This window comes from Mus caroli, unplaced genomic scaffold (assembly GCF_978045245.1).
Source record: "Mus caroli unplaced genomic scaffold, Mus_caroli_1 scaffold_8, whole genome shotgun sequence".
In the NCBI taxonomy this organism is placed as follows: Eukaryota; Metazoa; Chordata; class Mammalia; order Rodentia; family Muridae; genus Mus; species Mus caroli.
The window spans coordinates 126,725,182-126,740,151 of record NW_028227263.1 but is presented as its reverse complement, the minus strand read 5'-3'; the positions used below and the strand labels follow the sequence as shown (position 1 = coordinate 126,740,151).

The 14,970-nt window shown below is 53.1% G+C and overlaps 1 protein-coding gene across 1 annotated transcript; it reads left to right on the top strand.

Moving 5' to 3' along the window:
* Dact3 (dishevelled binding antagonist of beta catenin 3) lies at positions 1–11,788 on the top strand. The gene is made up of 4 exons (XM_021168766.3): positions 1–304; positions 7,757–7,853; positions 7,988–8,140; positions 9,700–11,788. Exons 1-4 carry the CDS (start codon positions 56–58, stop codon positions 11,031–11,033), a joined length of 1,833 nt encoding a protein of 610 aa, XP_021024425.1. The 5' UTR covers positions 1–55; the 3' UTR covers positions 11,034–11,788.
* Positions 11,789–14,970: the final 3,182 nt, after the last annotated feature.

The following is a 14,970-nucleotide window of genomic DNA, read 5'->3' as shown; positions in this document are numbered from 1 at the left end:
CCGGCGAGAGGGGCGGCCGTGGGGCCCGGCCGGGCTGGGGCGGGGGGCCGCAGCCATGATCCGGGCCTTCTCGTTCCCGGTGAGCCCGGAGCGGGGTCGGCTGCGGGGATGGTTGGAAGGCAGCCTGGCCGGGCTCTGCGAGTTGCATTGGCTCCGAGAGAGGCAGGAGTACCGCGTGCAGCAGGCGCTGCGGCTGGCCCAGCCCGGGATGGGGGGCGCCGAGGCCGAGGACGAGGAGGACGCCGAGGAGGACGAGGATGCGGCAGCGGCGCGCAGGGCCGCAGCAGCCCTGGAGGAGCAGCTGGTGAGGGGTCGCCTGTCCATGCGTCCATCCATGCATCCTTCCCTCCCCCATCCGTTCCCCCACCTCCCTGCTCGTGTGTCTGTCTGTCTGTCTTGGTAGTGTATGCTCAGCACACCGGTCCTAGGGCAGGGGAGCAGGCAGGGGGAAGAGATAAGACTGGAGACCTGGCTTTTCCTACCCCCAAATAGAGCTGATAGGGAGGATGCACGGCCTCCGTTGGACTCTGCATGGACCATGTTAACCGTCCTGGATGCCTAGTGTGTGTTAAACCAAACATTCGTCTTCTTACAGTCTTCCTATTTCATGAGGGTTTGAAAGTCCCCATTTTACAGAGAAAAAAACTGAGGCTTAGAGACAGAAAGAGACTCACCCAAGGTCACACAGCCGGCATTCAAACATAACCTCCCTCTGGGCCCCGCTACCCGGGATCCATCTTTCCTTAAGTGATCCATCTTTCCTTAAGTCTCGGGGTGCTTGGAGATCCCTGGAGGGGGCGGGGTGGGGGAAGGGGAATCTTCAGGCCTCTGGAGAGAGAGACCGGCTGCTGAGAAATGCATAGTCCCTGAGGACCCCCGGGGGCATTTTGATCAACCCAATGACACTTCTGTCTTCTACTTGGTCCCATGGCTCAGTAACACGGGGAGGCCAGGTGAAGATAGCTGGGGAGTGAGAGGAGAGAGAGTATGATTCACCGAGGAACTCTAATGATGACTTTCAAATTGAAAAGGCCCCAGCTCTTTCTCCCTCCCTACATCACTCCTTGAGTCTGGAGACCCTTTCCGGTTGTTGCTCCAACCTTTCCATACCCCAGCATCTCTGTTTCATTTCATCAACACTGTCCCTGTCTCTATGGTCTTCCAAGACCCGTAAAGCTTCCAAAAACAGAGGAGATTAGAAATAGGGTCGTGGTCTGTCTCTAGGCCTCAATGTTTTTCTGCCTAACGTCTGTCTCCATCTCTCTTCCCTTCCCCCAGCCCACTCCCCTGGCCCATTCCATCCCGGTACCTAAGCCTCTATGTGTGTACATGTGTGTGGTCAGAGCTTCCCGTTTAGGGAAACCTGAGCCAAGGCTGTGGGGGTGGAGAGGGGAATCTGGCTGTTGCTGACCTCGGCTGCCCCCTCCCCAGATGGGAAATGGGGAAAGGGGCTGAGGCCAGACGCCCAGCCCCACCCCCAACCGGCCTGACGGTGCAGGGAGTGAGACCTTACACATTCTTCTCCAAGCAGAAACAGCTGTGGGAGGCCCCGCCCCCTCCAAAAGTTACCGAGAAGGGGAGGTGTTCAGCCGCTACCCCTGCCCTCTGCTGCCTGCGCTTTGCCAGACCCCTCCATCCAGCCCACTAAGAGGGTGGGAGAAGGCACCGCTGCAGACCAGTAGTGGTCTGGCCTCTCTCCCTCCTCACTCTCTGCCCCTCTTCTCAGTACTTAGTCCTCCTGGCTAGCATGAAGTGGTGATGGGAGAGCGGACCTGTCCCTCACACTCCACCCCTTGTAAGCAGTAGAGGCTCTCAGCCAGGCCTCAAAGAGGAGGAGGAGGTGGAAGGCTGGGACAAGAGCCTGCCTGATGGAGGAGTATAAAAGCGCTAAATATAAACACCTCTGGTGTTGAGGGCTCCTGGGTCTTTCGGAAGAGGAAGTGGGGTCACTCCTGATTCCAGAAACACCCTGTCTTATAAGACAACCTACATCTCCATCCAGCACTCAGAAACACTACCTATGAAACAAAACAGAAAACCCCGAAGTTAGACTTGGTGACTCTGTGAGACATGATGTGGGCATGTCACATTCAGAGTGGAAGTATTGCAGAGAGAGGGGAGTGGATATTGTGTATAGAGGGGTCCTGTTGGCTCCTAGGAAGGGAAAATATCCCTTCCAGACTTGCAGAAGGACTTGTTAACATAGATGAAAGGGCACCGGAATGTAAGGGGAGGAAAAAAGATATGGGGACGTTTGGGCAAAGGAGTCTCTGGGGACATCAGGTCATTTAGAGATGAACTCAGGCTGTCTGTTCCCCAACTCTTGACTCCTCCCCCTGGTGGAAAAACTGAAATGACAGTTGTGGAATCTATCACTCCCCCAAAAGTCCATCATTTTACATATAATTTTTTTAAAGATTTATTTATTCATTATATGTAAGTACACTGTAGCTGTCTTCAGACACTCGAGAAGAGAGAGTCAGATCTCATTATGGATGATTGTGAGCCATCATGTGGTTGCTGGGATTTGAACTCAGTACCTTTGGAAGAGCAGTCAGTGCTCTTAACCGCTAAGCCATCTCTCCAGCCCCCACATATTATTTTAATTATGCAAGCAGTATTAGAAATTATTCCTTGTAAGATACTGTCTTGTAATAATGTAAACTGGCCTTGATGAAGTGCTGAAAAAGAGAACTGATCCTTCAAGTCCTTTTAGCTTTTCCTTCGAGCATATTAAAGACCAAGTCATGTGATGCCACATTGCAGATAAGGAAAGTAAAGCCCAGAGAGATCAAGACACCTACCTAAGGTCTTACAGCTGGACAGTGGAAGAGATGATTGGATCTTGGACACTGGGGGCCAAGTCTCACCTTAAATATTCATTGGCCCGCACAGTTCACGTCATCTTCCATCTGATTCCCTATGCTGAGAAGGCCACTACCTTTTGAATTGTCTTGAGTCTGTTCTGATTTTCTTCTAATGTATCTACTCTCAAAAACAGTTTGCATGCCAGGAAAGAGATGGAGAGTACCCGGCAAAGCTTTGGTTTTTTATTTACCAATCCAGGGGATGGAACTAAGGGCAAGGAACAGGATAGGCAAGTGCTGTACTATTCAGCCACGCCCCCAGCCCCTCACGGGGGGGGGGGGGGGGGAGGGATTCTAGGCAGGGCTCCACCACTGAGCCACGCCCCCAGCCCCTCACTGGGGGATTCTAGGCAGGGCTCCACCACTGAGCCACGCCCCCAGCCCCTCACTGGGGGATTCTAGGCAGGGGCTCTACCACTGAGCCACGCCCCCAGCCCCTCACTGGGGGATTCTAGGCAGGGGCTCTCTCACTGAGCCACGCCCCCAGCCCCTCACTGGGGGATTCTAGGCAGGGGCTCCACCACTGAGCCACACCTCCAGCCCCTCACAGGGGCTCTACCTCTCCTCCTTTGTTGTTTTTAGTTTAGTTTTGGTTTGGTTCAGTTTTTGAGACAAGATCTCAGTGTGTAACCCCTGGCTGGCCTGGAACTCAAAGGGATTCACCTGCTTCTGTATCTTGTCTGGCCCTAGCCCTCTTTTTGAGACTGGAATTCTCTGATTCCTAGACAGGCTTTGAAATTTGCATGCTCCTGTCTGCTTCCCAGAGCACTAAAGAATGTCAAACCCCACCCCTGGCCTGTCTCAAAGGTTTTGCTGTTTTATAAAAGTCCAGTTTCTTGGGTGCGGTCCCAAGGCTTTGCCCATGGTCCCTGAAATATGATCCAGCCAGAAGTGACACCAGGTATGGAAATGGTTAGATAACACAAATTTTGGGGTTCAAATCTAGGTATGTCCAGAAGCTCACAAGCTGGGACTTGGCAACTTTAGGTTTTGAAGAGCCCCCATGTTTGGCCTTTACGACCATTGCCAACTCCCGTCGGCAGTGCAGCATATAGAATGGTGGACCCCCCATTAGATTGTCACCACTGGGTCTACACTCAGGAGTGCTCTCATCTGAGCACTCGGGCCCTCTGGAGATGAAGGCAGGAAGATTGAAAGTAAGTCATCCTTGGCTACATAGAGAGTGCAAGGTCAGCCTGGACTACCTGAAACTGTCTCCAAACCCAAAAACGATGATGGCATTGTAGTTGTCTTCACTTAAGTGAAGTCTGCTCTGCTCCCATCATGATGACGTTACAGGATGGCACATTTTTAAGAATGTGTCCCTGTGACTGTGATTCTGGCTTCCTCCCTCCCCTGCATGTCCCTTCTCTGCTCAGTACTGTATCACAGAAACATCTGCCTTCATCCCTCTTAACAGCTGTGTAGTATTCCACCACGAACATTCTGGTATTCATTCATCAGACGTTTCCTAAGTTCTAAGCCCAAGGGAGAAGAGTGCCACTGTGAACATAAAACCTCTCTCCTGGTGAGAAATCACTTCCTATTGGGAGACATGATAAACCTGTGACACTTTTTGTGCATGTGCGTGAGGAAGCATGAGAAAAGGGAGAGCGACAGGGTGCAGAATGGCAAAGGGACAATTTTTAAAAGGCAAAGGATGGGAGATCACATTAGAAAAGCCCAAGCAGTGTGTGTGTGTGTGTGTGTGTGTGTGTGTGTGTGTAGGGGGTGAGGGTCATGTTGCACACCGAATTCAGTGGTAACCAGAGGGCCAGGCAGCAGACCAGTCTGGTCCACTTGGAACATGACACAGGCAGTTGATGGCAGCCTGTGGGGTTTTCGTATTTTTTTTTTCCTCAGATGCCTCCTGATAGTATATGCACAAACTTTTCTTTTTTCTTTTTAAATTAAGGTTGATTGACTAGGCCACGGGCATCCGAGTGCACCCAGGGTGGGAGGCTGGTTGACCTTCATTGCACAGACAGGGCCACATGGGGGTTTCTTTCTGTTCTGGGAGGGGAAGAGGCCAGGCCTGGAGGAGACAAGGGCTGGGGGGTGGGGGAGGACTGTGGCTGCTGCCTAGAGCCAGGCCAGTCTTTCTGCCCTAAATAGGCAGGGCTGGGTGCTGGCCCCGCCCTCCCGCCAGCTTCCAGACAAGCCGCTTTTGTCTGAGGGTCAACTGTCTGCCCCTGGCAGCCGCTACCTCTGGTCTCACTGAGTCCCCTGTGAGACGTTCCCTGGCCCTGCCTCTGTGGCTTCCAAAATAAGATAAAAATCCTAGATTTTTTTTTTTTTTAAATTGTAGAGACAGGGTCTTGTGGACCGGGCTGCCCTCAGACTCAGTAGGTAGACAAGAATGGCTTTGAACTCCTTATCCTCTGCGTCTACCTCCCTGGTCAGTGCTAGGACTACAGGTCTTTTATACAATACTGGGGACTAAACCCAGAGTTTCCTGCTAGGCAGTCACTCTTCCAACTTAGCTCCATCCCCCATCCCAGTCCCGAGTGCCTTGGTCTGTGCTCACTGCTGAGGCCTCCAGGAAAGCTAGATTTACAGAGGGACTTACAGGAGGCACGGAGGGTGTGGCTCCTTCTGAAGGGAGGAGTTGTGAGGCCTGTGAAGTGCACTGCTTGTTTGTTATATGAGGTTGCCAGTCTGCTGCAGCAGCAGGAAGCACTAAGGGGAGCTTCCGTAAGAACTTCCCATTGGTGTTAAAGGGAAGTGGAGTACCTCCGAAAGGGGGGTCAAAACTGATGAGGCAGCCTCAAGACCACCTTTGGATCTGCCTGCCCCCCGCATCCCCGCACCCCGACCTTTACCACTGAATTCTCCCACAGCAAGAAGACCTGAATTTAAAGCCCTCATGTACTGTGTCATGTGCCAGCAACATCCTACTAGAAGGTGCAGGCAAGAAGGTCATGGGTTCAAGGTCATACTCCCCATACAGGGCAAGTTTGAGGCCAGCCTGCGCTTTGTGCGAGTGAGACTCTGGCTCAAAAAGGGGCTGGGGTACATCTAGGGACTTTGTCTCAATAAGGTGCCTGCAGGTTGAGCATGAAGAGCTGACTTTGAGTCTCCAGGACCCACCTAAGAAGCCAGGCAAGAGGCTGGGGTGAGCCTGGGAGAGTCAGGAGGATTGTGGAGCTCATCAGAACAAGGCTAGCCTAAGAAAGTGAGACCCTGCCTCAAAAAATAAGGCGAATGGAGCTAGAGAGATGGTTCAGTGGTTAAGAGCTCTTGCTGTGCAATCATGAGTTCGAATCCCATCACCACATGGTAAACAGAATGTCTTATATGTGTCTCTAACTGCAGCTCTCAAGAGGGTGGAGACAGGAAAATCACTGAGCACCTGAGGCCCAGGTTCAGGGGGAGATTCTGCCTCACAGGAATATACAGAGAGTGATAGAGTGCACTTGACACCCTCCTCTGACCTCTGACCTCTGCACTCAAGTACAGGCGCACAGGAGCTCACACATGCGTGCACACACACACACACACACAGACACCTACAGACATAGGTAAATATTTTTTAAAAAAAATAAGGGAGCTGGGCATGGTGGCATGCAACTTTAATCTCAGCACTCAGGAAGCAGAGGCAGGAGGATCTCTTTGAGTTAAGGCCAGCTGGTCTACAAAGGGTGTTCTAGGCTAGATAGAGCTAAATAGTGAGACACTCTCTCAATAAGTAAATGAACACACAAACAGGGCTGGAGAGATGGTGAAGTGGCTAGGACCACTGGCTCACTTCAAGAGGACCTGAATGTGGTTCCTAGCACCCGTGTGGCTCACGTGTGTCTGTAACTCCAATTCCAAGGAATCCAATGCCTTATTCTGTCCTCCATGGGCACCAGGTATGCACGTGGTGCACAGGCATAGGTGTGGGCAAAACGTGCATACATGTTAAAAATATTGTGTGTGAGTGATGGAATAAATCTTTTAAGGGGGGGTAGCCAATGAGATGGCTCTGTGGGTAAAGGGCACTCATTGCCAAGCCTTATTACGTGATTCAGTCCCTGAGACCTACACAATAGAAGGGTCTGAGAACTGACTCCTTCCTACAAGCTGTCCTCTGACCTCCACACATGTGCACGTGTGTTCAAGCTCACACACTCGCACACACACAAATGTAAAAAAAATAATAATAATGTGGCGAGTCAATGAGAAAGACACCTGATCATCCTTTCCTTGTCCCACCCCCAAATAAAAAGATAGCAGGAGCTGGAGAGGTGGCTCAGTTAAGAACACTGGCTGCTCTTCCAGAGGACCTGCACTTAGTTCTCAGCACCCACATGGCAGCTCACAACCATCTCTAATTCCAGTTCCAGAGGCTCCTACATCCTCTTCCTGTCTCTTAGGGCACTGGACACACATGGTGCTCAGACATACATTCAGCCAAAACACCCATCTACATATAGTTAATGTATTAGCCAATTAATTAATCAATTGATAAGATGCCAATTTTGGTGGTGCACATCTTTAATTCCAGCACTCAGGAGGCAGAAGTAGGCAGATCTCTGTGAGTTCCAAGCCAGCCTGGTCTACAGAGTGAGTTCCAGGATAGCCAGGGCTACAGAGAGAGATCCTATCTCAAAACACAAAAAGAAAAAACAAAGATGTGAAGAGAGACAGGAGGAAAGCTATTCTAATAGGGTTTCAGGAGCAGATGCAAGCATAGCTAATAGAGAATGAACTAACAAGGGGCCCTTCTGAAGTCTTAGCTCACATAGATGGGGCTACAGCATGAAGACTGGAAGTTAGACAGCACTTCCTAACGGAGATAAGGGACAGGACCTGACATTTCCAAGTGGATCTCTGCCAGGAATTCATGAACAGGAGGCAGGTGGGTTCTGGAGCCTTCTAACGGCCTTGTTTTCTTTGTGCTTCAGGAGGCCCTGCCTGGGCTCATCTGGGACCTGGGCCAGCAGCTGGGAGACCTGAGTCTGGAGTCTGGTGGCCTGGACCAGGAGAGTGGGCGCAGCTCAGGTGAGGGGGTGGGGTTTCTCCAGGACACCTCAGTCTTCCTCAGTATCTATCTCTGCAGTCCCTCTCTCCCAGACCCACCTCTTCCCTTTCCCACCCCTGCCCCTTAAATGTCTCAGCTTCTTCCTGGAATCCAGGCTTCTATGAAGACCCCAGTTCTACTGGAGGCCCAGATTCACCACCCTCCACCTTCTGCGGGGACAGTGGCTTCTCCGGATCTGGCTCCTATGGACGCCTGGGTCCCTCGGACCCCCGGGGCATCTATGCCAGCGAGAGACCCAAGTCCTTAGGTATGGCAGGTGGGTGGGGTCCTCTGACAGTCAGAAGATAGCTTTGAACATAAAATTGGGTCCAATTTGTACTTTGGACTGGCTAGGATCGTCAGTCTTGGTGCAGTTTTAGCATCTCTCTTCCTTCTGAGCTTTCCTTCCTTTAGTTAATGCGATCCGAAGAGTGTCTACATCACCAGACTCTGGGAGGTCTATCTTACGGGGGAGGGGGCAGGGTTAATGATGTATTTATTATTATATGTAAGTACACTGTAGTTGTCATTAGACACACCAGAAGAGGGCATCAGATCTCATTATAAATGGTTGTGAGCCACCATGTGGTTGCTGGGATTTGAACTCAGGACCTTCGGAAGAGCAGTCAGTGTTCTTAACCTCTGAGCCGTTTCTCTAGCCCCTGGGGTGCACCTTTACTCCTAGCACTCAGGAGGCAGAGGCAGGCAGATCTCTGAGTTTGAGGTCAGCCTAGAGTACATTTAAAGTTCCAGGTCACTGTCCCTAATACACACTCTACCCTTCTCTCCGTCTCTCTCTCTCCTCCTTGACAGGGATCTCTATTATATAGCCCTGCTATCTTGGAACTCACTATATAGACCACACTGGCCTCAGATTCACAGAGATCAGCTGTCTCTGCCTTCCAAGTGCTGGCATTAAAGGTTCCTGCCACCAAGGAACTTTAGAAAGCCTCACTGAGCCCCTGACCCCTGACATTTGGGAGAAATGAGAGGAATAGGCCAAACTGACACTGGAGAACAGTCCAGGAAGCAGAAACCACAAGCTCAAAGGCCCTGGGGCCAGAGGCCGGCAATTTGGGGCATTTAGGAGGTCAACGTGGCTGCAGATGTAAGGATATGACTGGGCAGTGTAAGCAGTGGGTGAGGGTCAGAGCAAGACAAGAAATGGAGATTTGAAGGGATCTTCCCATCAACCATATAGGAGGGGATGAGTGAGGCTGGGTCTTGGGGGTGGGGGAGAGGCGTGGCTTGCCCTATCCAGGCCCGGTAGAGAAGCCTTGATTTTACTCTATGTAACCCTGGCTGACCTGAAACTCCCTGTGTAGATCAGGCTGACCCGCCCCTCCTGGACTTGCAGCAGTTCTCCTGCTTCAGCCTCTCCAGGGTTGGGAGTGTTGGCAGGTGTGGGCCGCCACATCCAACTTAATTGTTGTTTGAGGCAGGCTCTCACCCAGCCCAGGCTGGCCACAGACTTGCTAAGTAGCTGAGGGCGACCTTAAATTCCTGATCCTCCTACCTCCATCTACCCTGTGCTGAGACTGCACCAGTATGCCCAACTTATTTTTAATTTTTTACGGAAGTGGGAGCTGGGGTGGGTTCTCCCAACATGCTCAGTAGCTGAGCATGGCCTCCACCTCTTCAGTTTTGTGACAGATCACGTTCACCACGAAGTCAGTTACTTATTTATTTTACACTATTAACTTGCTACATAGCTTAGGTTGGCCCAGGACTGGAGGTGATCCTCTTGCCTCAGCTGCTTTAATTCTAGGCTTAAAAAGGCCTTTGAGAATCCCTCCTTTTTTTTTTGCTTCTGCCTCTCTCCTGCAGGCGACGCCAGTCCCAGCGCTCCAGAGTCGGTGGGTGCCCGGGTTGCAGTGCCTCGATCCTTCTCAGCTCCCTATCCAACGGCAGCAGCCGGAGCTGAGACCTGCTCATCCGCGGAACGGCGGGCTCGTGCGGGGCCCTTCCTGACACCTAGCCCGCTGCACGCGGTGGCTCTACGCAGCCCAAGGCCAAGTGGACGCGTACCGTGCGGCTCGCCGGACGGGGCGGCCAGCCGGCCCCTTGACGGCTACATCTCGGCGCTCCTGCGCAGGCGCCGCCGCCGGGGGGCGGGCCAACCGCGCACAAGTCCCGGGGGCGCGGACGGGGGCGCGCGGCGCCAGAACGGCGCGCGCCCGCGGCCGCCCGAAGCGTCCCCGCCCCCCGGAGGCGCGCGACCCGCGAGGGAGCCGTCGACGGAGCGCGCCTGGGCTGCGGCGTGGGAGGCGGAGGTTCCACCCGAACCCGCGCCTCCGGCTGCCGCGTCGCCGCCCTCCAGTCCGGCAGAGGGCCGCCTCGTGAAGGCACAGTACATCCCGGGCGCGCCCGCGGCCTCCAGGGGCCTCCCGGGCCGCGCGGCGCGCCGCCGGGCTCCGCCGCTTACGCGAGGTCGCAGCGTGGAGCAGTCCCCGCCAAGGGAACGGCCGCGCGCTGCGGGCCGTCGGGGCCGCCTGGCAGAGCCGTCGGGGCGTCGGGGATCGCCGAGGGCGCGCAAAGCGGCGCGCTCGCAGTCTGAGACCAGTCTACTGGGCCGCGCGCACGCCGCTCCGCCACCCAAGTACCCCACGGCCGAGCGAGACGAGCCCCGACCGCCCCGGCCCCGTCGTGGCCCAGCGCCCACGCCGACGGTCCAGGCCTGCCGTCGGTGGCGATCCACTGCTGAGATCGACGCACCGGATGGCCGCCGCCCCCGAGCCCGCGTGCCCGCGCCACGAGGCCCCGCACCCTCGCCATCTGCGCCCCCGCGCCGGCTGCTGTATGGTTGCGCAGGCAGCGACTCCGAGTGCTCAGCTGCAGGGCGGCCGGTGCCGCTCGGCCGTCGGATGCCGTCTGGATGCGCTCCAGGAGGCTATGGCGAGAGCGAGTCGAGCGCCAGCGAGGGCGAGTCGCCCGCCTTCAGCTCTGCCTCTAGCGACTCCGACGGCAGTGGAGGCCTCGTGTGGCCGCAGCAACTGGTGGCGGCCGCCGGGGCCTCGCCGTCGGGGCCCGGGGGTGCTGCGGGTGGAGGGACGCCTGCGGGCCCTGCCAAGGTCTTCGTGAAGATCAAGGCATCGCACGCGCTGAAGAAAAAGATTCTTCGTTTTCGGTCGGGTTCTCTGAAGGTCATGACGACTGTGTGAGTTGGGGCGGGATGGGCTTGAACTTCACTTCACCTCCATGGCCTCCGCACCCCCACACTTCTCATCCTCCAACCCTCTCCACACCCACCTTCCAAAGACCACCGGTTTTCTCTGCTTCCAAAGACCCTCCTCACTCACCGCCCGCCGTCCATAGCCGTCCTGGAGAGGCCGCCCCTCTCCCCCCACGGGGAGGCGCCCAGATTGTCCCAGGACAGCTGGTTTTCAAAGCCTTGAACCAGAAGGCGCCCCTCCGTGGGCCACACTCTCCCCATCTGTACAATGGGTGTCCGTGTACGCAAATGCAGTAATTCTGTTCGGATCTCCCCTCTTCCACCCCACCCCCCGTTTTAATTTTAGAAGCTTAGTCTGTTTTCCACTTCTCTGACATAGCCTTCTCATTCCTCTTTTCCTTGCCCAGATAGGGCCCCCTTCTCATTCACAAAGTGCCCCCTCCATGTCCCTGGACCCTTAGGATACCCCCTGGGGCCCCCAAGTCAGAGACCGTCTGACTCAGGTTATGCCTACAGAGTGCCATGCCCTGGAATAGGAAGTGGCACTGTCTTAGGGGCTTTGAGAGTCAAGTAGGAGTTGCCAACACCTGGAAAGGACTCTTTCTGCTCCATCCTTGGACAGTCATGGGGAATTGGGAGGTTAGAGAGAGGAAGGAAGATGGTTTCAATCTCGTGCCTCTCCCCACGGGGGGTGGGGGAAGCTGAATGACCCTCAGCTGTTCCAATCCAGTGGGTTTTTTTAAATTTTTTTTTTTTTTGATTAAAGAAATTCCTGTATTTATTATGACAATGGTGACTCCCCAGTGCATGGGGGGCCAGATTCTGTGTGTTTCTCTAACCTCTTTGTAAATAAATGCACAGTGTTACATATCCCCCGGATTCTTGTTCTGCACTGAATGAGAGCTGCGTCTCTTTTTCTTTCAACCTGCATGTATGGAGCACCTTCAGTTTGCTGTGGAGCGGCAATGAGCCCAGCCAGGCGGTGGGCACCAGGCTGGCTTTGAATGTCACTCCACGGCCGTTTTTCTTTCCCAGTGACTGTGACTTTCTAGTTATACTTGGACATTGTTATGTATTCCTAAGAAGGGCAAGTGAAGACCAGGGCTGGGGCTATGGCTCAGTGGATCAAGCCCTTGCCGTACCCGTGTGAGGATGTGAATGCTGGTCCTCAGACGCCTTGGAAAGCCCCACTCGCTAGTGTTCATATGCGACCCCAGTGCTCCTGTGGAGACAGGAGACTCCCTGGGAGCTCAAGGGCCAGCCACCCTGGTATATGAAGTGGTCAACAGCAGACTATGGTGAGGTAGAAGGCAAGGGCCAGCACCCTGGCTTGTCCTCAGGTCTCCACACATAAAGCACTGCTTGTGTATACATCACACACACATTAAATGGGTATGAAGAAATCACGTGCAAGCATGAAGACCTGAACTTGAATCACTTACACTCATGTAGAAGCCAGGGAGGTAGAGGTGAGCACATCCAGGCCAGCCTGGTCTACATAGTGAGTTCCAGGCCAGCCTGGTCTACATAGTGAGTTCCAGGCCAGCCTGGTCTACATAGTGAGTTCCAGGCCAGCCTGGACTACATAATCCTGTCTCAGAATAACACTAGGGATAACACCCAGCCTGTTTTATGGAGATGGGTGTCCCTGAGCAGTCTGAGCTGGCCATGAACTTGTTATGTAGCCCACATTGGCCTGAAGCTGGACGTCTTCCTGCCTCAGCCTCTGGGGTTTGGAAACACGGGCCTGCCTCGCTCTATCTTCCAGTCATGTTCATGGCGGGAAATGGGGGGTGATGGCTGTGTTAATTAGCATGTTTGTCCGTATGCTTTTCTTTTTCCTTTTTATTATGCGTGCTGGTGTTTTGCCTGCATGTGTGCCTGTTGCCCTCGAAGGCTAGAAGTGGTCTTCCTTGGAAGACCAGCCAGTGCTCTTAACCGCTAAGCCATCTCTCCAGTCCCTGCCAAGTCTCTGCCTTGGCACATCCTTCTGTGTGGATTTGATCCTTGCATTTCCTCTTCACGTGAATTACCTGTTTGTAGCCTTTCCACAGTGTTTGCTATTGGTTTATGCCCATTTCATAGGTGGGTAAAGAGACTCCTGGAGAGGCCATTACTAGCCCTGGTCACAAGGCGTTAGGACAGTCAGCGTTTGGTTCCAACCTCTACCTGCTTCCACAGTGAGAAGAATGGGGTGTGTGTCTGTCCAGGTATGTCCCTTACAACACTGAGAGGAAAGAGTCTAGGTCTGTGTTCATCTCTCGCACAGCCATGTTCCAGGGGGACACAGCAGGGAACAAAAGAGAGGCCCTGCCCCACTGTAGTGGGGACAGAGGAGACAAGTAACAGGAAATGATGGGGTGGGGTGGGGCCCAATGGGTAGAGCATGTGCCTAGCATAAATGAAGCCCTAAGCTCCAGCTCAGCACCCAGAAGCCAGGCATGGCTGTGCACATGGGAGGTAGAGGCAAGGGGATCTGGCATTGAGGGACACCCTCGGTTACAACGGAGTGAGTTTGAAGCTAGCCTGAGCTACATGAAACTCATAGATAGGTAACTAGGAAAGTGGGTGGATGGATGGATGGGTGTTTAGAGGCTGGGAGCTAGAGGTGCAGCTCTGAAGTAGAACACTCCTGCTTAGGAGGCGCGGGCCAAGAGTTTGATCCTTAGCACTAGGGAGTGGATATGATGTTATTCTCAAAAGTTGTTCCCCAGAGGCGGCTGCGGTCAGAAGGGGAAGGGATTTGGCTAGGACTGCACAGGCCCTCCTTAGAGACGGTCCACACAGATAGGAATGGTTATTCTTCTTCCTCCCAGCCCCTCTGGACTCTGTAATTGAGGATGACCTCAAACTCCTGATCCCCCTGACCTCCGTCTCCCAGGTGATGGGAGCTGGGATTGAGGGTGTGCACCCCTAAGCATATCTTCCCACTTCTCTCTTTATATGTATTGATTTAAACCTTTTGAGGTATCACAGCTAGGTGCCCATTTCACACAAATGGCCATATTCTTTTAAGATTTATTTATTTATTTATTTATTTATTTATTTATTTATTTATTTTATGTATATGAGTACACTGTCACTGTCTTCAGACACACCAGAAGAGGGCATCGGATCCCATTACAGATGGTTGTGAGCCACCATGTGGTTGCTGGGAATTGAACTCAGGACCTCTGGAAGAGCAGTCAGTGCTCTTAACCGCTGAGCCATCTCTCCAGCCTCTAGCCGTATCCTTAATGCTGCCTTTCTCAACATATCTGCTATACTCATCTCTTCCTTGGTCCCAGGAAGAGATCTTTGGGCATGGATGGGGTGACTTAAAATTTGAGAGAGAACTTGGGGATAGCAGCTAGGCATGGCTAACATACCTGTTGTGCCAGTGCTCAAAAGACAAGCAGAAGAACTGTTTTAAACTTCACCAGGCTGGACTCCATGGTGAGTTCCTGGCCTGCCCCTCACTAGCCCCATGGTACCTCTTCTTCTGATAGTCTTCTGAGCTTGCTGTGGTTGCTGGGACTGTGGCTAAGCCGTTAAGCGCATCTGTTCTTACAGAGGGCTGGGATTTGATTCTCAGCACCACATAGTGACTCACAACCATCTGCAACTCCACTTTCAGGGGATCCAACACCCCCTTCTGACCTCTTCAGGCACCAGACACACAAGTGGTACACAGACATACATGCAATGCAAGCAAAACACTCATAAAATAACTATTTTTTTTAAATAATAAAAAGTTTTGGGGGCAGGATACATGGCTCAGTGGTTAAGAATACTTTGTTCTTGCAGAAGACTTGGGTTCAGTTCCCAGCACCCGCATGGTGGTCCATAACTAGTCATAGGTACCTGTATGGTGCACATACATAATACATACATAGAAGCAAGACATTCGTACACATAAAATACATCTTTGGAAAAATGAAAAAGAA

Coding starts and splice junctions, on each gene's coding strand:
- Dact3 (XM_021168766.3), top strand. CDS start 56: ATGATCCGGGCCTTCTCGTTCCCGGTGAGCCCGGAGCGGGGTCGGCTG. Junction 7,854..7,987: donor GGAGAGTGGGCGCAGCTCAG/GTGAGGGGGTGG, acceptor CCTGGAATCCAG/GCTTCTATGAAGACCCCAGT. Junction 8,141..9,699: donor CGAGAGACCCAAGTCCTTAG/GTATGGCAGGTG, acceptor TCTCTCCTGCAG/GCGACGCCAGTCCCAGCGCT.